The sequence below is a fragment of the Melospiza georgiana genome, unplaced genomic scaffold, assembly GCF_028018845.1.
Source record: "Melospiza georgiana isolate bMelGeo1 unplaced genomic scaffold, bMelGeo1.pri scaffold_29, whole genome shotgun sequence".
In the NCBI taxonomy this organism is placed as follows: Eukaryota; Metazoa; Chordata; class Aves; order Passeriformes; family Passerellidae; genus Melospiza; species Melospiza georgiana.
In genome coordinates this window covers 5,496,910-5,520,930 of record NW_026652215.1, presented here as the reverse complement: position 1 = coordinate 5,520,930, position 24,021 = coordinate 5,496,910, and the positions used below count along the sequence as shown (strand labels likewise).

At 55.0% G+C, this 24,021-nt stretch overlaps 2 protein-coding genes across 2 annotated transcripts in view; one reads left to right on the top strand and one right to left on the bottom strand.

The window, feature by feature from the left end:
- LOC131096399 (zinc finger protein 345-like) overlaps nt 1–24,021 on the top strand; it is a 356,657-nt gene that overhangs the window by 276,866 nt on the left and 55,770 nt on the right. The gene's annotated exons all lie outside the window — the stretch shown is intronic.
- On the bottom strand, nt 20,666–23,237 carry LOC131096492 (serine/threonine-protein kinase pim-1-like; the record flags this gene model as incomplete). The annotated part of the gene is made up of 6 exons (XM_058044833.1): nt 20,666–20,772; nt 21,021–21,197; nt 21,834–22,200; nt 22,398–22,448; nt 22,572–22,951; nt 23,054–23,237. Coding segments are annotated over 6 exons (1,266 nt in total), but the record flags the coding sequence as incomplete, so codon positions are not given.

Genomic DNA, 24,021 nt, shown 5'->3' with positions numbered 1-24,021 from the left:
ATGTTTATTTAATAAATAAAAAAGGGGGAGATGTGGAAGACAGCCACGGAGAAGAGGAACCTGGAATGCCATGGGAGGACACCACTGTTTCAGTTAAGGTGAGGGACTGGTGCAATTCCCCATGGTTCTTTGCCTGTTAATGTTAATGTGCTGCTGTCAATCGACTGCTGTTCGGCCCCCAGTTCCAGAAAGTTCTGTACTCCCTGTTCCTCCATTGGCTTTCCCTGAGAGACCCCTCCCACTCTGCTCCCCCATTGGTGAGTCCCGTGTCACCCCACCTTAACTCCACCCCTGGCTCCCTCCCCCATTGGAAAATTTGTGCCCTGACCCCTCCTGCCTTCTTCCAATTATATACCCTGGCCCCAGCCCTGCTCCTGGCTGTTCGTCTCTGGTTCCCTTCAGTAGAGGTTGCGTTCCTGCTTGCTCCTGTTTCCCTCTTCACCCTCACTTCACCTGGACCCTTGGATTTTCCCTTAATAAACCTGGCTGGATCTGCTCTGCGAGGAGTCCTCTCGTCCCTCTGCTGAGGCTTTGATTGCACCATCTGGGTTCAGGGTCTGCTGGGCTGGGGGAGTTGTCAAGGCAGCCCCAAGTGGAGACACTTTTGGTGCTGCAGGCACCTGACAGCACCTGCCTGGGGAAGCTGCTCTGGCCACCTGCTCAACCAATTCCTTTTCCCAAGCAGCAGCTCCCAGCGTCCTCCTCCGAAGCCCAGAGATGGAGGGAGCAGCTGCTCTCAGCCCTGTCCTTTACCGCATCCCCATTCTCATGGAATGTCCCCCCTCGGAAAGAAACTCCCAGAGAAGAGAAGTGTGATCAGATCCCCTCCTCCCCTGAGCTTGATCACTTCTTTTGTTTCTTAAGGACCCAGTCCATCAGAGCAGTGGTATTGCACTGACAGCTGGGACACCAGCAGGGGATCACCCCACACTGCCCAGTGTGCACCAGGCTCAACAAGGTCTGCTTCCCCCCTGATTCCACCAGGCCTCTTCCCTGGGCTGTGGTTTTGCTGGATAGTGGGTCAGGACAGTGAGAATCTCCTTCATCCATTCATTCACCATTTAGGACCCTGCAGACACTTCCTTAAATTTCTCTCCAAGGTGACCTCAGCCCACCAATGATGTCACAGCTCTTGTCCATCTGGTCAAGAATCTCCCATGAGGACACTCTGGTCTCTCCTCCAATGGCACAAAGCACCAAACCCCTGAGAAAAATCTTCTCCCTTGGGCCCTGTGCCTCCTTGGGTGAGTTCCAGAGCAAACAGTCAAGGCAGTGGCCTGAAATGCTTTCCCAGCTGGGTCATAACACTTCTCTGATGGATCCACTTTGTGCCTGGGGAAAGAGATGTGCAGAACCCTTCACTAATGCCCTGGAATGTCAAACAGGAATCACAGCCTTGGACAGCTTTCAGGAACCACCTCACTGTGGATTTTCCTTCCTGGAGGCCCAGGATGTCTAAATGTCCTCCTGGTGCCTCAGGGCCTGGGTAAATAGGCCCAGAGATGTCAGAGATGCTGGCAGGGCACCAACACCCCTCCTCCTCACAGGGCACCTCTGTTACCCCAGTTAGCTCTGAGTGGCTACCTGGGGACAGGTGCCCACTTCCCCATGTCCCTGGGATGGGCACATCCTGCTCAGGGCCAGTGCTGGCCTGGGCCCAGAGCCAGGGCCATGACCCAGGTGCTCTGGGAGGGCTCTGTGGCTGCAGGTGTGACTGGATGAGGGGCAGGGCAGGGCATATTCCCCTCTGGACAATGCTCTGGGCATGGAGCTTGGTCAGGTTTGGCATCTGCAGGGAAAGGGATATCGGGTTGTGTGGATGTGGGAATTGTCACTGCTGAGCCATTCCCCAGCCCTCAGCCTTGTCTGCAGGTGATCAGCATTGCCCAGTACTCCCCAGGGTCTGCAGTGCCTGAGATGCCCATCAGCCACCTGATCACATGTCCCTTGTTCCCCTTGTTCTCCCACATGTTGGGTTTGGGGCCAGGCTCAGCTCTGGGGTATCCCCCAGGGAAAGCTCTGGGAGGGGAGGGGCAGCAGGAGATGGGGGATCTGGCACTGGGGCTGTTGGAGGATGGATTGTGTTGGATTGTCCCCACAGGGTCCCCAAGGGCTGTTGTCTCCCTGGCTGCCCCCCTTGGCCCCCCAGGTGCCTGGGCCCTTCCAGGGGCAGCTGCCCCGTGCAGGAAGCTGGGGGGATGCCGGGCAAGGGGGCTGGATCTGTGCCTCAGATGGGGTGGGATGGACTCTGTGCCAGGGCTGGGCTTGTGGCCAGGGCTGGGGCTGTGCCAAGCCGGGCTCTGGCCTGGGGGCTGGCAGGGAGGGTGCGGGGAGGAGTCCCGGCAGGGATAAAGGTGCTTCTCGCCTGCTGCAGCCTCAGGCAGTGCTGCCCAGAGCCAGAGGAATATGAATGTGGTTGTGCTCAGCGTGGCCCTGCTCTTCTCCATCCTGCTGTGCCCCCCCGCACAGGCCAAGGTGAGGCACCAGCCAAACACTGTCCCCACATCCTGCCCTTTCTGGCCTCCCATCCCACCCTTTTGGTCCCTCCCCTGTGTCCCATTCAGGGTGCCCAGGTGCCTTCCCACTGACCATTCCTGAGGCCTTTCTTTCCATGTCCCCTCTTAATCCTTTGCCTTTTTTCCTGGCCATGCAGAGGGGTCTCCCTGTACAATTCCCTGACTCACCCCCCACTCCCAGAGCATCTCCCAGTACTGTTGGTTTTGTCTCCACCCGTCCTCGTCCTTGCTCTTCTGTCCCCACGAAGCCCATCCCTTGCCCACCCATGTCCCTACACCTCAATTCCTTTCTCCTCCCCCATACCTCACACCCTGCTCCTTCCATACCCCCAGCCCTGTCCCCTGGACTCTCCATTGACCCCAGATCAGTGTCTTTGGGTCTCCCCCCACCTCAAACAGATCTCCTTGGAGGCCCTGAATGCCCATCCCTCTGCCTGTTCCCTGCTCCCTGCACCCGTGTCCCCTCACAGCCCCACAAGGTCCAGTCCAGACCCAGCCTTTGTTCTCCTTTCCAGGCACTCCTGGAAGGAACCCAAGATGATCTCCAAGAGGTGAGTGGGCTGCTGGCATTGCAGGGCATCCCCTCAGGGAATTGGGGGGGCAGTGGTGTTCCTCCATCCTTTGCTGGCACTGGGGACATCCCAGTGACCAGTGAGGTCTCCTGGTCTCTCTGCAGTTGGATTTAGAATTGGATTTAGACAATGTCGCGGTCCTGGAGATGCCTCTGGTAGGTACCACGAGTTCTGCTGGTGTCAGACCCTCCCCTTGCATGGCTACCACAGCCCAGGCCATCCCAGTGTGTCCCAGCACAGCCCTCCTGACAGCCCAGACAATGGCCTGCCCCAGGGCTCCTCCCCAGGGAATCCTTTGCCCAGGGCCCTGCTGCATTCCAGCCCTGTCACCCCAGGGCCCCCTGGATGAGCCAGGACGCAGCCCCTGCCCCAGCTGTGGCTCATGGCCAGGAGCCCAGTGCTTCTGGGCAGCAGCACAGCAGCTCCTGCACCCCATTGCTGCCACAGCCCCTTCCCCAAGGCCCCCCTGCTCTCCCCTGCCTCCCAGTGCAGCCCGGTGCCCCCAGTGTGTCTCTAACGCTGCCTTTGTCCCCAGCCCCCTGTGGCTGAAGAGCTGCGGGCTCTCCTGCAGCAGAAGCGCCTGGCTGCCTCTCTGGATGCCTAGGTGAGCCGTGCCTGCAGGGACAGGGCTGGAGACAAAGCCCAGCCACGGCCCAGTGGGCTCCAGAGGTCACCTTCTGGGGTTGGTCTTTTAGGGTTGGAAGGACCAGTGTACTTTTTCCTCTCCAGTGGCATGAGGAGATGATCATCACTGGAAGAAACCCCTGAACCCTTTGAGCCCTGGGCCATTTCCCCTGAAGAATCAGTCATACAAATCAATAAACCCTTTGAACAAAGCTTTACTCTGTGTCCATGTGTGTCCATGGATCTGGATTTCCTCCTTTCCAGTGGTCCAGGGAAGTCAGGCCAGGTCTGGGCTTTGCTGCCTTTACACAGTCTGTGCCTTCCCCCAGACAAATGGTGTGTTGGGAGTTGTTGGAGCAGATTCCAGGGGGAGTGGGTTGACTGGAGGGTGGGTGTCCAAGTGGTGAGAAAGGTGGTGGTTCACTGTCAGCGTGGTAGGAATGGCCTGGGTTTAAAAGAAAAAGGAATAATTTCAAAGAAACTTTCTTTTACAACTTTTTCTGCCTGTGAGAAATCACCGTTTACTTCTCAATATTTTGAAAGGTCTGTTAAAAACTTAATAAAACTTACAACAAAAGGACTAAATAAGGAAAAAATTATGGCGCTGGGAGCCTCCCCCACTTTGTGGCTGGTAACCACGTGGCTGGCTCATCCACACAATGGCTGCTCTCCCTTTTATATCCTTGCTGTTTCAACAGGCAGCCCTAGCTCCTCCCAAAGGCTGTCTGTTGACTCTCGGTCACTGTCCATTGGTGTAGACTGCTTTCTTGGAACTGGATTGGAGGACAGCTGGTGCTAAGCCTTGCCCCTTAGGAACAATTTGCCCCTCCCCAAATGCTGGACTACCAAGATCATCCTGGGATAACAATGCTGGGCGGGGGGGACACATTGCAGTAACAGAACTATACATCTGTACAACTTTTCTTAACATACTTATCATGTTCACCCTTTAGTTGGGAGAGCCAAACATCTCATTACTCATCTCTAACACTGTGGCATTCACATTCTCTGAAAAAATCCCTTTGCCCAGGATTTTTCTCCTGGGAAGCTGAGACACCTCAGAGAAAAAGGAAAACAAATCTTATCTCATTTGCTTCTCCTGTGTTGTGCTCATGTGCAGAATGTGTTTGGAGATTGTTTACCCACAGGTGATTTGTTTGATTGGATTCTGGTGTGAGTTATTTTGACTCATTGGCCAATTATGGCCAAGCTGTGTCGAGACTCTGGAAAGAGTCAGGAGTTTTCATTATTATCTTTTGAACATTCACTAAGTATCCTTTCTGCATTCTTTAGTATAGTATAATATAGTATAGTGTTCTTTAATAAAATATAATATTGTAAAGTAATAATTTAGCCTTCTGAGAACATGGAGTCAAATGCAATATTGCTGCCTTCGTTGGGCATCCCTGCAAATACAATATAACACCCCCAAAATTCTTGATTTAATCAAAAAAATTTAAATGCCAGAAAAAATCTTCATATGTCAAAAGTATGTTGAAATTATTTATTGGTCTGGAAATTTGGTACCCTGGCAGGATGGGACTGCTGGGTCTACCTGTCTACAGGGCCTTGTGGGGCTGTGGGGTTTCCTGGGTGAGGGGCCCTACACGGTCGCCTGTAATGCCTGGCCATGGTGGGGTAGAGCCACCACGGTGTCCTGGGAAAGGGTGAGTGGTTCTACCTGGCTCTGGGGTTGTTCTTGGCCGCTGGGTCCATCGGCTCCAGCAGGACTTGGGTGAATTTTGGGGTGGGCCAGGTGGATCAGTTGTCCCCGGCCATCCTGAGAGCTCACCAGGGCTCAGTCATGTTGGCTGACTCCAGTTCCAATACTGAAGGAACCACTGGTGCTGGCACTGCCCCAGGGAAGCCTCACAGCAGAGCTGGCACAGGGCATTGCCCTGGCAGAAGGGCAGGGAAATTGTCTTGGCCATGAGCAGCAGAATGGCGAGAAAGCCGCTGGTGCAGGAGTTTCCCACCCCAGCAGGTTGAAGGCAGGTTTGGGTTGCATTCCTGCTGTCCTGGCAGTGAAATTCTGAGCAGAGGGCACAGAGGTGTCTTCTCCACGGGGCTCACAGGTGACACCAAGATGCTGTGGGGGAGTTGAGCCCTGCCTGAGGGCAGACTCAGCCCAGCAGGAGCCCCGGGCTGACACTGCACTGGAGTCCACAGCTGGCTCAGGGGCACCGCGGTGCCATGAGCGGGGAACAGCTTCCCCTGAAACAGCGAGAGCTGAACCTTGGAGCCACCTGCTCCACAGCTGGAATGGTGTCAGCATCAGGGAGCAGACTAAAGAGGAGTGGGAGGCCTTCGGTGTGAGATTCTGAGAAAGACTTACTCTTCAAAGGAAACAGGCACCAAAGATTCCCGAGCACCAGTGTGCTCAGGATTTTATACAGCACTAGAACTGCAGGTGGGCACGATCGCTGAGCCAATAGGGAACCAGGGAGGGAGGAGCAAAAGGAGGGGAATACATCTCAGGGACCAATGGGATAAGGGGGGTGGAGAGGGAAGGTCACATGGGCCAATGGGGCATCATCCATGAGGGGAATTCCTGAGGGGCGGAACCTGCAGGGGAGGGGTTTACAGGAGACTGACAGGGAAGGGTCCAGAACAGGGGCAGAGTTTACAGGGATGGATAGGGAAGGCACTGGAATACAGGGTGGGGATTATAATGATTGAAGGGTAAAAGGGGAGGGATATAACCTGGGAATAATCCAGCTTGGGGAAAGACAACATACCGGGGGTGAACTGGAACAGACCCTCCAAAAAGCTATGAAGTAAAAGGGCACTGCAACAGCACCCGATAAAGAGGGATGCAGGACATATTTTATGGTGCAAAAAGAAAGGACCAATCCTGTGCTATTTTTATACGGTCTTTTTATAGGCCTTTTTGTCGGGTTTTTTAAGAACATCCCCTGTCTATCCCCAGTTGGTCAGCAACAAGTTGTTACCCTGTATTGTTTGGTTACTCAAACCCCTGGTGTGTATGTGCAGCAAAAGTTGTTTGTGAGATAGTCGTCATTTTTCTATCTAAGAGGGAAAATACAGTTTATACAGGTGGCTGGTGTTTATCACAGTCTTACAGCTCTTTTTCAGGGAAAGTAGGTTGTTTTCCACAGTCCTAGAGCTCTGTCTCAGTAAAAACAAGTTGTTTTTCACTGCTCCACAACTCTGTTCTCACAAAGAGTTGTCAGCTTTCTCATGGCTTCTGCCTCTTGCTGGGATTTATTAAAAGGCCTTCAAAGGATTCACCTTGAGCAGGTCAAGAGCCCAGCCGAGGCTACACTCAAAATGGATGGCTGGTCAGGAGTTTTCACACTTTCATAAGGTTTGGTCGGTTTAAATATTGGGGTTAGTTGTCCAATTACAGCCTCAGGTTATGCAGTCCCATCCTCCCGGTTTGCTCTCCTCAATTCGCTGTTGTTTGCACTTTATGTGCCTGAAGCTGCAACAGTGTCCGGTTCTGGGGCTGGAAAAGGATTTTTTTGTCTGACTACACTGTGAAGAGAACTTGCTAACACTGTGTATGAAGTCCAGAGTTACAGACTAATGCAGTAGAGAATCTGGAAATATGACAGCTAAAACTGAAGGCATCAGCCTGTTCCATGTTCCTTTGGTTCCATGGGGATCCACAGCATCATAAGGGCCACTTGTTCCCACGAGGTTCCCTTATGTCACCGTGGTGTCCTTGGACCCACCTGGTCACAACTGACCCATGGTTCCATGAAGTTCCCCAGTGTCACCATAGTCGCTATCAGAGGATGGATGAGATCAGTGTCCTGAGACAGCCTGGGATGAGCTGTCAATCAGTCACACAGTGGGGACAGTGCTAACCCAGCCCTGATTGCCTGAGCAATCAGAAATCCCACCTGGGGGGAGGCCCACAAAGGCCCGGAGGCTTGAAAACACGGAGCGCAGGGTCAGCCCCTGGTATGGACTCTGCCCTCTCCTGGGGTTTGTGTCTCACCCACACTGGAACCCTAGGAGCTGTTAGTCATATGTGTGTCTTTCTATAGAGCTTCTGTTTTTCTGTCTCTCTCTCTTTCTTCTCCTTCTAATGCTCTTTATATGGAACATTTTTGGGTACCTCAACAGCTTACATGTTCAATGATTTCTACGTCAAATGAACTAGTTAATGAAGTTACTGCTATGATAAGTATTTTCTTTGTAATTGGATGTTGCATGAAATCTTCTTCCAAAGTTTCTTGGTTTTTTGTACTTTGCCTGTAAAATTTTGTGTAATTCCTGACCTCTTGCAGATATCTGGCTGGTGTTTTTCCTGTGCACCAAACTCGAGTAAAGGTGGCAGATGAATTGGTGAGTTGGCACGCAAACCCCGAACGGAGCTCCGGGTGCGTGGAGGATCGGGGCAGTGTGAGTCGCGCACAATCCCTGCAGTGGGGGGACACGGGTCCCTAGCGGGGTTTAGGGTGCCCCGAGTACAGCAGCAGCACTGAGTAGAGCCAAGAGGGCCCCAGTGCCCTGGGTGGAACAGCGGTGCTGGGGGTTCAGTGTGCCGCGGTTCAGGTAGAAACCATAAACCCACTGGAGGCCCCTGGGGGGACTGGGGTCACAGGGCAGGGCAAGGCTGGACCTGCCCCTTCCTCCCCCACACACAAAATGTTTAGAGCCAACAATCTCCTCTGGTCTGTCACAACAGGCAATGCTGGAGGTTAAATCCCAATTCTGGCCAGGGGCACCTGGCTGAGAAGGACGGTTCTTTTCCATAGGAAGGAAAGCACAGAGCCTCAAGGTTTGGAAGGCAGGTGAGAGCCTCAGTAGGCCAAGGCCAGCCTTGGATAGCTGAGTCAGTCAGGCCTGTAGGGAAGGTTAAATCACATGTCAGTAATAGCAGATTTTGGATTTAGGGAATTTTGGAGGTGGAAACCCAATCTCGGCCATGGGCACCTGGAGAAGCAGGACCGTTCTTTCCCATGGGAAGGAGAGCATGGAGCCTCCCCCAGTGTTTTGGGGACAGATGAGAGGTGACCCTTGTGAAACTACTGCCAGCCAGACTTGTCCTGGCAATATTTCTATGGGAACAATCCCTGGATATAAGGAACTTTGGAGGTGAAATCCCAATTGTGGCCATGGGTGTCTGGAGCAGAAGGACAGTTCTTTTCCATTGGGAAGGAAAGCACAGAGCCCCAGTGTTTCAGCAGCAGATGAGAAGTGACCCTGAACATGCAAAGGTCAATTGGACCAGTCAGGCAGTCTATGGGAAGCCAAACCAGCCAGACCTGTTCTGTTTTCCCCTGGTTTTATGGGGCTCCATAGTGTCACAATGGTGCCTTGGATCCATGGAGCCCCGCAGTGTCATCATGGTGATTTGATTCCATGGGTTCCAGCAATGTCACAATGGCCACTTGATTACAAGAAGACCTGCAGTGTCGCTGGCCCCCAGGTTCAATGGAGTCCCACAATGTCACAGTGGCCCCCAGGTGTCATAGGGCCCTGCAGTGTCACAATGGTCCCAAGGATTCCATGAGCCCTTGCAGTGTCACAATGGTCTCCGTGGTTCCCCAGGCCCCAAAATGTCACGTGACTCCTCTGTTCCATGAGCACTGCAATGTCTCAATGGACCTTTGGACCCTGGGGGTTTGCAGTGTCACAATGCTCTCCTTTGACTCCACATTGTCACAATGGACCATTGATTACAGGAGGCCACTCTGTGTCGCCCTGGAGCTTTGGTTCCATGCAGCCCTGGAGTGTCAAAAAGGCCTCTTGGTTTCATGAGGCCCCACAATATCACAATGGTCCTCCCAGGGTCACAATGGTCTCACTGGTTCCATGAGGCGTCACAGTCTCACAATGCTTTCCTTATTCCATGGGACCTCATAGTGTCACAATGGTCTCCATGAGTCCCCTGAGTGCCACAATGGTCTCTGTGATTCCATGGGCCCCTCAGTGTCACAATAGCCCTTTGGTTCTATGAGGCTGTAAAGTGTCTCAATTGTCTTTCCATGGTTCCACGAGGCCTTACAATGTCACAAGGAACCTTTGGTTCCATGGAGTCCCACAGTGTCACAATGGTCGCTTGGTTCCATCACACCCCAAAGTGTCATAATGGTCTCCATGGTTCCATGAGGCCCTGTGGTGTCATAATGGACCCTTGGTTCGATGGGGCCTCACAGTGTCACAATGATCCCTACATTCCATGGAGCCACACAGTGTCAGTACAGTCCCCTTGGTTCCATGAGGCCCAGCAATGTCACAGTGCTCTCCATGATTCCATGAGGCCCCACAGTGTCACAATGTTCCCTTGGTCTCACAGGGCCCCACAGTGTCACAATAGTCCCTTTTGGTTCCATGGGCTCTGTGCTGTTGCATTCCCCCCTCCCCTTCTCAGGCCGCCCTGCCAGCTGAGAAATGCTCCTTGGGCCTCGGCCTTGGCCAACAGCCCCTGGGCTCAGCTCCTCTGCAGCTCATCACAAACACTGTCTGCTCCAGGCACTGCTGCTGCCCAACCAGCTCCTGGTTCCTTTAGCAACAGTCCTGGGAACAGTTTCTGTTCCCTCAGTGGCACAACATCCCTGTTCTCACACTGCCAAAGAAAGCTGCTGATGCCAAGTGCGGCCAGGATGAACCATTGCTGGGACTGAAGCCCCTCTCTTGGGGCCCTGCAAACAGCGCTCCAAAAGGAGCCCTTGGAGCTCTCCTGGGCCAGCGACTCCCTCTGAGTGGGGCCTCTCCCAGCTGGGAACTCTCCCGTTTGCTGCACTCGGGGATCCTGAACAACGACGGAACCTAGGCCGATCCCCCCACTCCTCCAGGCTCAACCCTTCACCCGCTGGGGAGATGCCAAAGAATCAGCACTGAGCATTCCCTGCCCTCAGGGGAATTGCTCACAGGTGCCTTGCACTGACTCTTGGTGTCTGTGTGCACACAGGAGTGCCTGTGCTGGGGAAATGTGGCAGAAATGCTGCTCTCTGAGGGGTTTGAGTGCCTTGGATAGCTGAGTCAGTCAGGCCTGTAGGGAAGGTTAAATCACAAGGCCTAAGTGAAGTTAAATGCTGCTGAGAGGTTTTCTTTTGCTAAGCGGTTACCTTTAGTATAAGTTATATGTTAAGTTCAATATTGTTAAGTGTTATTCCTCTGTTAAATTGCGAAGTCATAGGTTTAAGTTAGGTTACATGCTGTTATAATCTGCTCTTTTGCTAAATTGTGACGTTGAAAGTATCAGTTAAGGTTAATGTATAAGTATAGTCCTGTTAAGTTTGAGCTCTGTTAAGCTTTCAGGCCATGTTCTTTTTATCCTTGCCCTTGCTGTCCTTGTGTCACACACACACACACATACACACACACACAGAGGGACAGTTCTAGGTTAATTTCTGGTTTTATTGCCTGGATTCTGTTTGGTTTTCTTGATGCTTTGTTTCCTTGGAGTGCCTGAAGTGCCCAGTCAGGAGCAGAGTGACTCTTGCCAAGGAACTTTGTGCTGCTGTCCCTTAATATTAAATCTGGCTTTGGCTGATCCCTTGCTGGGGATTTTTTCAGCACTCTCAAGCCCTCGTTTGTAACAGGGTGAAGGAGCCCTGACCCAGGCTCTGGCCCTGGGGGACACGGGGACGCTGCTGCCGGGGGGTCCCTGTCCCCCTGTGCCACCCCCAGGGCCCCGGCCCCCCGTCCCTGTGTCAGGCTCTGGGGTCAATCTCGTGGAACATCCTCTGGGGGAGGCTGCAGGGCCGGGGGCGGGGGGACCCGGGGGGACAGGGGACCCCGCTGTGCACGAGCAGGGTTGGACTGCTCTGGGGGGAGCTGTGAGGGGGGCCGGGGCAGAGTGACCTCCCCAGTGACCTCACACTGCCCCTGTGATGTCACACAGCCATCTGTGATGTCACTCTGCCCATGTGATGTCACACAGCCTCTGTGATGTCACACTGACCCTGTGATATCACACTGACCCTGTGATGTCACAGAGCCAACTCTATGTCACCCTGTGATTTCATACAGCAGGGCTGTGACATCACAGAAGACTGATGTCACAAAGTCACCCTGTGATGTCACAATCTGTTCTGTGATGTCACAGCTTCCTCTATGATGTTACACAGCCACCAGGTGGTGTCACAACCCTCTCTCTGATGCCTCAGAGCCACCCGCTATGATGGCAGACACTGCTCTATGACCTTACACCCTGCTCTGTGATGTCACAGCGAGCTCTGTGATGTCACAGCCAGCTCTGTGATGTCACACAACCCTCAAGAACTCAGTTCTATTGAAACACTGAAGTTTCTTGTACTTTGAAGAGATCCCTGTTAGGGACACGACAGAGAAAGTTTCCCCAGGCCCCAGAAAGAGCAGAGAGCTGCAGGCCCTGATGGCAGCTGGGGACAATGAGAAGCCAGTTCTTGGTGCCCTGGAGCACAGCAGCAGGGTCTGTGCCACCAAGGGCTGTGAGGAGACACCTTTTCCTGAGGCCCTGGGGCCTCCTGGCACAGCCCCAGCCAGGCTGGGCACTGTCAGCCCCTTGTCCTGCCCTCAGCATCCCCCCCTAGCCCACATCCCAGTGGCCTCAAGGATCTGCTGGAAGGAGTCCCTGGGGAGCCTTGCTCAGGAATGGCCCTGGGGGCTCCTCAATGCTCCCAGGGCCTGCCGGTTTTTCAAAGGACTTTTGGTTTTGCTTTTGCCTTGGAGTCTCTGAGAGCTTTGTGCAGTCATGGCCTCCAATTATGTGTTGTAATTAGTCCCTGCAGAGGCCTTCTCAGTAATACCACTCAGTGGGGCTCATTAATGCTTCAAGTTACTTCAGTTCTTTTAAGGTACTTGGTGTTTCCCTTTGGATACAGACTCTGTGACAGGTTTGTGCAATCATGGCCCCAATTATCTGCATTAATTAGTCCCTGGAGAGCTTTGTACTGACACAAAATGGGGCTCATTAATGCTTTGAGACTCAAGGTGTTGAAGGTGCTTTGGATTTTCCTTTCCACACTGTCTGAGAGGTTTTTGTGCCATCCTGGCCACCAATTCTCTCCTCCAAGGAGTCCATGAGGAGCCTGTTTTGGAGAGGGACCTCAAGGGAGCCATGAATGCCTGGAGACACTTTGGGTGTTTCCTCTGCCTTTGACTCCTGGCAAGGTTTGTGCAATCTCCTCCCAGGCCCTGAGGTTCAAGGGCTCAGCTCCAAATGCACAGTGAGGCTCATGAGGATCAAGCAAGTCCTGACAAACCCTGGCTCTGCCTTGATTTCCCTCTGCTCCAGTGTAGTTCATTAGGAGGTTTTCCTTTGACAGTTATGGACTAATAGTTCAAAGAGCTTCCAGGAAATATGTAGTCCTATTTTAAAGGGTGTCTTTTATTGCTGTTCCTATTACACAAGAGGTGATTGCAGCATTCAGTGACTGATATTGATGCAGGGACTCTCCTAAGGAGGTCTGGCCTGCTCAGAGAAGCAGTGCCTTGAGCTCTGAGCCAGTGTGGACAACCTTGCTCCACTTTCCCCAAGCCCATTGTGTCTCTCCTCACTCACCTGGAACCTGCTTTGCTTGGAGAAGTGGCTGCACACAGCCAAAGAGGGATTTGCCTTCTTTGATTTTTGAAGCAATCTAAAACTCCTGAGTTTCCCCATTGCAAACAGACATCCTCCTCAAGTGTGGGCCAAGCCCGAGGTGCCACCCAGAGCACTCCAGGCCTGCCCTGGGCCAGCTGTGAGGGTGGATCATCATCCCAACACACAGTGGTGCCATTGCAAGGGACTGTTGCCATGGACACTGCAATGACCCCACTGCTGGGTTTGGGTCCCATGGCAACCCCTATCAGTTCAGGTTTCCCTGGAAACCAGCCCAAGGAGCCATTTCTGAAGCCAGGTTCCATGGCCAATTGCCTGCCGAGCTGTTGCTGTCCTCAGCGGCCATGGCAACCCTGGGACAAAGCGGTGCCAGGGCTGTTCCAGGTACAATTGCTGTGACACTCGTTGGTGCCACCAGGTGCCATGGCAACGGCCACTGGGACCCGGTCCTTGGTTTGGTGCCATGGCAACCAATGCCCGGCCCTGTTGTGATGGTTGGTGGCCATGGGAAGCTGCCCTGGGCCCTTGCTCAGGGCTGGTGTCAGTGCCCAGAGCCAGAGGGGATCCCTTGCTGGGGGCTGTGCCATGGCCACCTGCCCTGTGCCGCGCTGGCTGCTCTGGCACCAGGAACCAGCAGCCACCGGCACTGCCAGGGCCAAAGGCCAGGTCAGCCAGACAGAAAGGGGCGGGGCTGGGCACTGTTTCCATGGCAACCAGCACTGGGGGGACACCTGGGTCACCTGGCCTGGCAGTTGCCATGGAAACCCCTGGCAGGGACTGAGGGCACAGCCCCTGGCACTGAGACACTGCTGGGCCGGGTGCTGAGCACAGGGCTGGGCACGCAGAGATGGTTTTGTTCTTGCTGAGCTGCAGCACAGCCAAGGCCTGTCCTGCCCCTCGTCCAGCCACGCTGGGGAGGGGCTGGGGCTGCGGGGGAGCTGGGCAGGGGACACAGCCAGGACAGGGGACCCCAACTGACCCCGGGCATAGCCCAGACCAGAGCACATCATGCTCAGGGTGTGAAGGGGGGAACAAGGAGGAAGGGGGGAATTTTGGAGAGAGGGCTTTTGCCTTCCCAGGGAACACTTAGGCAAGAAGGGGCCCTGTTTCTCCAGTGGGCAGGGTCACGACCAAAGACACAGACATCAGCTTAAGGAATTGTGTCATTTATATCATGCACAGCTGCAGAGATTTACAAAAGGATAAGCTCAGCAAAGTACATCATCATTAGCAAAGAATTACAAAAGAGGCTCAGCAATCCATCATAACCCATCATTACATTTTGATGACCAATCCCTTGGTCAAACACTAGAGGTGTTTGTGGCAGACAAAGATTCTGGCTGACTATCAAGGTACACCTTATAGACATCAGTAGTACTTTAGTGACACTGTTCTTCATTCTTTTTTTTTCAATCTCATTCCAATTAGGAACAAGAATTCTGTTGTGCATGGAGCTGGCACCTTTTTAATTCCAGAATCATGCCCCCAGGCCCTTTGCTCTTCAGCTTTACCATGCTGTCTGTGGCTAACAAGGCTTGGGGGGCCCTTTCCCCTCTGGCTGGAAGGGGCTGGGTCCCAGTCCCTGAGGGGCACCCAGGCTCCTGGATGGAATTCCTGTGCAAGTCCCTCAGTGTCACAGCAGCCTTCACATGGAGCCCTGTGGATCAGAGCATGTTCCAAAGGGGCCCTTGGGGCAATCAGGGAGATCTGATCTGGAAGGATGTGTAAAACAATCTCCTGTCAGATCTGCTTGTTCTCACACAGAATCCTTGGCTGCAGGGACACATTCCCATTGTTCCTGCCCAGGGTTCAGGACTCTGAGTTGTCTCTCCTAGGAGCTGCTCCTTCAGCTGCCTCAGGAGGGCCTTTTGGCCTCCGGACCCACACTCTGGCTCCATTATTAGGGCTGCTGGATCCAAACCCTTTATCTCCACAAACTGTGGTGACTGGAGGTGGATCTCCTGTTTTCACAATCGTTCTTAAAATTGCAAAATCAATAATTGTGCTACCCTGTCATGGGGTTGAATAATCCAATCTTGTTTGTTATTGTTTACAGAATTACTGTAATTTCTCCTTGATATTCTGCATCATTTCCTCCTGCCATGACAGGAACACTTTGCAAGGCCAAGCTCCAAGGGAGCAGTTACCAAAGCAAAGTGTCCTGGAGGAATCTGAATTCCTGTTTCAGTACTGATAGCTCTCATTTGCCTTGAATTTCTCCACATTAATTCCAATGCATGAAGGCCCAGCCCTGCAGCCTCTGGGCTGGCCCTGCCAGGGGCCATCGCAGCCAGAACAATTTCCCAGGCAGCCCAAGTCTCACTGCCCATGGCTGGATTTGCAAACTGGGGGCAGCCGTGCACAGCCAGGGGGTTCCATTTCCCCAGTGGGCCATTGTGAAGGGCATGGAGCACATCTGGGAGATGGGTTCTCCATGGACAAAGGTTCCCATCTCCTCATTTTTCCAGCTGCTCTTTTAACAACCCTTTCACCCGTGCAACCAATCCTGCAGCTTGTGCATAATCTTGTACGTGAAAAACCCTGCAGGCAAGATCACTGTATTTTTCACAGGAACAGACAAAGCACTCTGCATCACAGTATCAGCAAACCCTGCAAAAATAGCCAATTTCCTCCCTTTCGCCCTTTTTCATTGTATACAATCTCACAAAGTTGACCACTGACATGAGGGTCCTGGCCAATCCTGTTCTGTAGGGTATTTAGTGTTACATCCCTGAGCAGGCAAAGCTACAAAATTAGTATTGTTAGCACTATTTCACATTATTATATAATTTTATACATAGATAGTGATATAGAAATATAGATAGATACAGACATAAATAAATATATATAAATAGATATATTGAGGTCTTATTATACTATAAATACATATATAATTGTTATGTATATAGATATTTCAGTTGCACAAATGCATTTGAGCTCAGGATTAAAACGTTGTTCTCTTGCTCCATGTGGAAGCATTCCAACCATAATTGTTTCTTCTGAAGGTGCTGTTCCCAATGTACTCTCAACAAATTCATCTTTGTCTGCCCAAACCCACAAGGTCTTTTCCTTTTCCATTAGCAATTTTTGGATGCATTTGAAGCCATCCAGGGGTGCAGCTTCTTTTACCCGACTGCCCCACTGCTCACACAGGGATCCAACCTCAGCCCACTCCAGAGCCAGGGAACTCCAGGGAAGGGCTTCCCAGCTGGGAATTTCTGATGGCACTGATTCCTCACACTGACACTGAACAAGTGACATTTTGTTGGCATCTGGCCAGACTGTGCCAGTTTTGTTTTACCAGTGGGCAGGGTCAGCACCAAAGACACAGACTCCAACTGAAGGAATCAGTGTCATTTCCTGCAGTTCAGGGAAGCAAAGAATCACAAAAGGAGCAGCTCAGCAATGCACCCAACCATCCCCACCAAAGATTGCCTGCAGTGATTAAGAAAGATCCTGCAGCATTTACCCTCAGCCTTTACCATCCCCCAGACCCACACAGCAGCTGGGGAAGCTGTCACAGCCAAGGGCTGCAGAGCCACTCCTGGGCACTGGGAATTCCTGCAGGTGCCTCCAGCCCCAGGTGAGGCTCCAACCCGGCTGGGAGAGGGCCCAGTTCTGACAGTGCTGAATGAACAAACTGACAGCACTGCTAGGGTGGCAACATCTGCTTTCACCCTCCTCTTGGGTCCCTCCCAAAGCCTGGCCAGGGCTCAAGGAGGAACCAAGGGAGGTGACTTTGATCCTTCAGCCCCAAACAAGGCCAGATGTCAGATTTCATGGCCTTGTCTGGCTTCTAAATACACAAAGGTCAATACATGTTTCACTAAAGAGTGGCTACATCTATCACACTGCTAATGACCATGCATATTTCATCAGGGAGCAGATACAAAGATAACCTTTGCTTGGAAGGTTCATCCAGAGGCCACCTTTGGCTCAGGGCCTGCTGTCCAGGCCTCACTCAGGGCTGGTGTCCAGGCCTTGGCACTTCAGGGACGTGGTTTAGTGCTGGGCTTGGCACTGCTGGGTGACCGGCTGCGCTGGGTGAGCTCAGAGGGCTTTTCCAACAGAAAGGATTCTGTGATTCCATGATTCTATCCACTGCATTCAGCTGGGGCTATTTTAGCAGCATTCCTTTGCTCCAAAAGTTCCCTCTTGCCCAGCTCCTGTGGCCTGAGGCTTCAGCTCCTTCAGCTCCTGGTGCTGAGCTGCTCATGCTGAACGAGACGGCTCAGAGAGAAGAACACAGTCCATGCAATCCCTTCTGGAACACGGAGAGGGGAGGCTGTGCAAACAGGAGCATTGTTTGCTGTGGCCTCCTCTCTGCCCTTCACACCTTTCAGCGCTTTGAACCAGCCAAGAGCTTTCTCCAAGAGTGCAACGGAGCAGCTGTTCCTGCTCCCGGGCCTGGCTCTCTCCAGTCTCTGCCCGTGCCTGGTTCTGTCCCTCCTGCTGTGCCCTCTGTTCCCCCAGGGCTCGCTGGCTGCTGCCCAGGACTGTGGCACTGGCACAGATCCAGTGCTCCAGAGCCTCCTTTCTGTGCCCTTGCAGCTGCCTGGGCACAGCAGCCTTTTCCATCTGGAACCTCCCCATGGACAGGGAGTGCCCAGCTCCGTTCCTTGCACAGCCTCCAGGAGCCCAGGGCTGCCATCTCCAGTCCCTGCTGGCACTGGGGGCTCCCAGGTGCCTCAGGCTGCTGTGACACCGCTGCACACGGGAGGGAAGAGGGGCAGGGGCTGTGCTCAAAGTCAGCTCCATCTGCTGCTGCTGCTGCTGCTGCTGCTGTGGGGTCATTTGTGCAGCCCTGGCCCAGAGTCAGGGATCCGATCCTGCCAGTCTCTTCCAGCCCTGGCTGCTCAGAGTTTGGGCCTTGGAGCCTCAGGTGGCCAAAGGCAGCTGCTGCTGGTCCCTCTGTGTGCCCGTGTTCAGCAGTGCTGCTCCATCAGTCTGTGCCCAGCAACGGGGAAAAGCCTCAGCCCTGCAGGGCCAGGAGCTGCCGGGCTCTGCCTGAGCAGCTCAGCCAGCAGGAAGGGAGCTGCTCCACACGGGAACCAGGAGCAAAGAACATTCCTTCTGTAGGACATGTTTTCTATTTAGAGGGGAAAAAAAGGAAAAAGGAAGAAAATAGGTAAATTGTAAAAGATAAGAATAAAATCCAAGTGTTAGTGAAAAAACATAACACAATGTTAGTGAAAAAACCAAAACATAAATGAAAATATACATTCTTTCCATTAAGAGGTAAATGATCTTTTTCAAAAGAGAACTCAGTTCTTTACATTGTAAATGTGCTGATGGCATGGATCCATCTTACTGACCTCAGCAACCTCTTAAAAGATTTTGGGCTTTGCTCCCAACACTGGTATTTGAAATTGTGCTCGAAGCAAGAGGAAATTGCTTTGTGCCCTTCCAGCTCCAAGCAGGACTGGGAATGGAAACTCTGTCAAAGCCCAAATCCTTTAGAAGATGACCTTCCTTCTCACCCTGCTAATGAGCTGCACATTCCCTTTGAAACTGCCAAGAGTTTCTTAGAGTCACAAAGTCCCACTTACGGCTTTTTGCTCTGGCTTGGCACTGCAGAAGGGTAATTCTCCATCCACCAGCTCCAGACTGCACTGCCTCAGGAGCACGGCCCACTCGCCAGCTTTGGCCCACTCGTGGCACTGCTAGAGGAGGAACAAAGTGCAATTGCACAATTCCAGCCAGTCAAGAAGGAAGAATGGGACAGACAAAACACCCTGTACAGATCCAGGCACTCAGCTGGGACTGTGGAGAGTTTGGGTCCTTGCCAGTTGGATGTGTGTCCCCAGCTGCAATCTCTGGGCTTGCAGCAGAGTCTCACTCACCTGCCAAAGCAGAAAGCTCAGGCGCTGTGCTCGAATTGGGCTCGTCTGATGCAGAGCTGTGAGAGCAATGTGAGGGCAGAGCCAGCCCAGCTGGGCCCAGGGCTGAGCCCAGCAGAGCCCTGGCAGAGCCCAGAGCAGCCTCAGCACCCGCAGAGCCCGGCTGCAAGGAGAGAAAGCAGAAACCGCCCGTCAGCTGAGGGCTCCTGTGCCCTTGTGCCAAGGCCTGTGGTGCCCAGGCCATGCCAGCTGTGCCCAGAGCTGTGCCCAGAGCTGCCCATCCCTGCTGCCTTTGGCACAGAGCAGGAGGGCAGCACATGTGCCCAGCCTGCAGCCAGCCACGGCCCATCCAGCCCTCAGCAGCTGCCCAGAGCAGGATGCTCCTGTGCTTGCTGCCAGCTCCCAAAAGCTCTGATCCCACCCTGCCAAGCACACAGGGACCCACCTCACGCCAGCCACGGCTGCAAGAAAAGCTGCTCCCAAACCATGGCCTCAGCCTTCTCCAAGGGCACGGCCCATCCACGCCACAGCTGCTCCCAAGCACTTCCCTATCCACACTGGACCACCTCGAATGCTTCCTCTGGAAAAACAAACAACACATTATTGAAAAGAGATTAGAGACAAAAAGGGAAAACAAGAAAAATGCTATAAACTCTTATCTCTGTCAGGGCCTTGAGGAAGGCCCAACCCCTACATGGTAGGGAAAAACCCAGCCATGGCTGTGAGAAACCCACGCTTTCTCTCTTCCCCCTGCACTGTCCCCCAAAATCACGGTGATCCCAAAGCAAACAAGGGCAGTGGAGCAGCCCAGCCCTTCCTTGCCTGCACAGCAAAGCAGCTGTGCACAGGTTCTGAAGTCCCACCTCTGCTCCCACCATGGTGCTTTGTTTGTGTTGGGCTGGCTGCCCCAGCCCCAGCCCCAGCCCGGGGCACGGTGGGTGCTGGGGGCTGTTGGCAGAGCCAGGAGCCCACTCCCATTTCGTACCCACCCCAGCCCATCCTCCCAGCCCTGCCAAAAGCAGCTGAGCAGCCACTGAAGAATGAGTTGCATCTGCCCCAGAAAAGGGGGAGCCTTTGGCTCCCAGCCAGGCTGGGCAATGCCCAAATCTGGCAGAATTTCCCTGGGTGGGGACTCATCTGCAAATTCCCTGTGGAGTTTGGCTTTGAAGAAGGTGCCAGAATCAAAGTGCATCACCTTCAGCCTCCCCTGGCCAGGCTGAGGAAGAGCTTGTCATCCCTGATGTCACCCTCGCTGTCTCCAGCAGCAGCAGCAGCAGCAGCAGCAGCAGCATCCCCACCCGGTACAGCTTCTCCAGGGGCTCCTTCTCCTTCCCTGGGTGCAGACCAGGCTCTCAGGGCTCTGCCCAGGGCCCCAGCTGTCAGGGAACCAGGACAAGCAAAATCAGCTGGGATGGCAGCCACCAGTGCTGGGCAGAGCAGCTCAGCTCCAGCACAAGGGCTGTGTGTTCCCATCCCATGAGCCCGGTGCAGTGACACTGGCAGCACAAAAAGGGCTGGGTTCCTTTGCTTCTCATTGCCAAGGCATATGTGGAGCAGGAACTTACCAGGGCTCTGGATCAAAGTGTGCCTGTGGCTCTCTCCCTTCTTCTATGGCAGAGGAATATCCTGCATCCAAGGATCACAGAACAGGTCTTCCAGTGCGGGTCTGTCCAAGGAGTTCACAGATAAACACCACCTGATCAGGTCTTTGCACTCTGGGGAGAGAAAGCAGAAAGTGACGGTCAGCCAGAGAAGGCTCCTGTCTGATTTAGCCCACTATTCCCATGCCCAGGCCGTGCTGGATGTGCTCAGAGCTGGGCCTAAACTTTCCCATCAATTCCCTGTTTTGGAGGAGAGCAGGACATGTGCCACCCCCTCAGCAGCTGCCAGAGCGGGATGCCCACGACCCCGCTGCTGTCTCCCAGCACTGGGATTCCCCCCGTGCCCAGAGAAGAGGATCCACCTTGAGAGAGCCGTTGTGGCAGTGGGAGCTGGCCCCAGCTGAGGTTCCGGCCCCTCTTGAATGGGTGCTCCCCGCAGACCATCTGGTGCAGCAGGATGCCCAGGGACCAGACCGTTGCTGCCTCGCCATGGTACCAGCCAAAGTCGTTCCATTCCGGGGGGCTGTAGGACAGTGTTCCTATGGAATACAGATGGAGTTCATCAGGGGGATGCTGCTGCTCCCAGAGCCTGGCCCCAGCATCCCTGCGCCTGCAGGGGCTGCATCAGGGGCACACAGGGTGACCACTGCCCTCTCGCCAGCACCTGGGACTTGTGCACGAAGTTAGAGTTGGAAAAGAAGCCTCTGGTGCTGGAAGAGGGCAGCCCTGGCTAGGCCCGACCATGACATGCAAAGGAAAAATCCATGCTGGGGAAAAAACATGCCCATATCCTCCCTGCCTGCATTTCCCCAAAAATATTATGAAGCCAAGGGAAACAGGGTGAGTGGAGCATCCCAAGCCCTTCCTCTCATCTGCACAACAAAGTGGCTGGGGCACAGGTTCCACCCTCCCTCTCTGCTACCCCACCCACGGGGGTTTTGGTCGGGCTGGCTGCCCCAGCACAGCCCCAGTCCTGGGCAGAGTGGCTGGCAAAAGCTGCCAGCAGGGCTGGAAGATCGCTGCCCACCCAGCCCCGCTCTAAAGCAACTCAGCTGAAGACTCAGTGCCCTGACTGGCAGCAAAAGGGAGAATCCCCGCTGCCACAGCCAGCTTGGACTGGGAGATGTTGGGCCATGAGATGTCAGCAGCAGGAGCACAGCCCTGGGTAGGCTCACCTGCAAAGTGAGTGTAGACTGTGTCCTGCAGGTAGGCGCCACAGCCAAAGTCGATGAGTTTGGCCTGCCCGGTGTCCAGGTCAACCAGGATGTTCTCTGGTTTGATGTCCCGGTGCAGGACCCCGCAGCTGGTGCAGTGCCACACGGCCTCCAGCACCTGGCGGAACAGCTCCCGCGCCTCCTCCTCGGGCAGGAACCGCCGTGCCCGAATGAAACGCTGCAGGTCCTGACACTGCTCTGGCCGCTCCAGCACCATCACGATGCAGCTGGGGAGCTCGAGCCACTCCAGCAGCTGGACCACACCGGGGAAGCCAGTGGACACCTTGGCCAGCAGCACGACCTCCAGGGGTGCGCTGGTGCCGTCGGGCTGCGGGAGGAGCACGATGCCGTCAGTGGGGCCGATGCCGTGCCAGGCCTGGGGAAGCCCTCAGCCAGCCCGGGATGCTCTGAGCCCTGCGCTGGCCCCACGCCCGCTCTCCCTCGGGGCATCCTGGCGGCTCCCACCGTGCCGGGCCCCGGCTCATCCCCGGCCGGCAGCCCCGGCTGCTGGCCCCGCTCACTCACCAGCTCGCCCCAGTGCCGGACGCGGTTCCGTGGCACCCTTTTGATGGCCACCTGCAAGCCAAGGGCAGCAGCGGGGTGAGCTCGCCGCCCGCACTGCGAGCCCCATCCTCCGCCCTCCGCCCTCCTCCTCCTTCATCCCCTCCTCCTGCGCCCGCCGCCGGCCCCGCCGCTCACCGGGGCGCCGTCCGAGATCCTCGTGGCCGCGAAGACTCTGCCGAAGCCGCCGCGCCCCAGCAGCGATCCCAGCCGGTACCGCTCCAGCAGGGCCTCCTGCGCCGTCCCTGCGGGCGGGACGCGGCTGTCAGCGCTTGGCCCGGGGCCAGCAACGACCCCCGAGTGCCCCTCACCCGCCCTGGGCCGGCCATGCCCAGGCGTTCGCTCCCGGGAACGCGGCACGGGAGGCTCGGGGCCGGCGGCCGCGCTGCCGAGCGGCGGAGCTCGGGCCGGGGAAGCCGCAGCGGAGGCGGCGGGAGCGGCCGCGCCGCCTGTGTCCTCCACGGGCCCCGGGAGGAGCCGGGGCCGGGACCGGGGCCGAGGCCGGGGCCGGGGCCGGGGCCGGGGCCGGGGCCGGGGCCGGGGCCGGGGCCGGGGCCGGAGACGGGACCGGGGCCGGGGCCGGAGACGGGACTGGAGCCTGCGTCGGGTCGGGAGCCAGGCTCGGGCCAGGCGGAGCCGAAGGGCGGCGATGCCGCCCCCGCCCCAGGCACTGATGCCCGCCCAGCAGCGCCACCGCCAGCACGGCCAGAGCCGGGCGGAGGCGAGACCGCGGCGGGACGGCCGGGGCCGGGCACGGGGCAGCCCCGCCCGGGGCCGGGGGCGGGCCGGGGGCATGGCCCGGCCCGGCAGGGGAGAGGGAGGCGGGGAGAGGAGAGGGACGCCGGGCAAGGGACCGCGGGAGAAGGGTGCCCGACAGTGGGAAAGGGAGAGAAAGAGAAAGAAAGGAGAGAAGAGAAAGAAAGAGAGTATTCAAAATATCTCTTTTCTGCCGCCGCTGCTGCTGCCGCCGCTGCTGCTGCCGCCGCTGCCGCCGCTGCAACTGAGGCACCGGGGCCGTTCGTCCCCGTGTCCGTTCCCCGCTCGCCCCACGAGCCCCACGTTCGAGCCCCGCGCGCCCCGGGGACAGCCCCTCTGTCTGTCCAAACACGGGAACTTTGCAATGCTGAGCCCGGATGCAGAGCCCTGACTCCTGCACTCTGGCAAAGCGATGCCCTTGCTTGGTGCTGTGCATTGTCCTTGCTGAGCGTCAAATACTGTCGGGCCACCTTTCCTTGGGGTAGGATTCCTACCTGAGCCCAGCACTGCACTGCACTTACATCTCCAGTGTTGCTTTCCTGTAAAAACAGGGGAAGGAAAATTCTGTGTGGCTCATGGTATTTTAGTGCCTAAAAATCACTAAGTCACCGATCTTAGAGGTGCTGTGCATCTGGAATTACTGGGATGCAACATAGAAAAGGGGAACATAGAAATAAATAGAGGAAAAGATCTTGGATTGTTTCTTTTATTTTCATTTCACTTCTGGAAAGCTGTTTCAGTTTTCCAGGAATCTTCTCCTGTCTGCTCTTCCCAAGAATCTCTCATGGAGAACAAGGTCAAGCTTCTGTCACAAGATTTGCCTCCGGGAAAT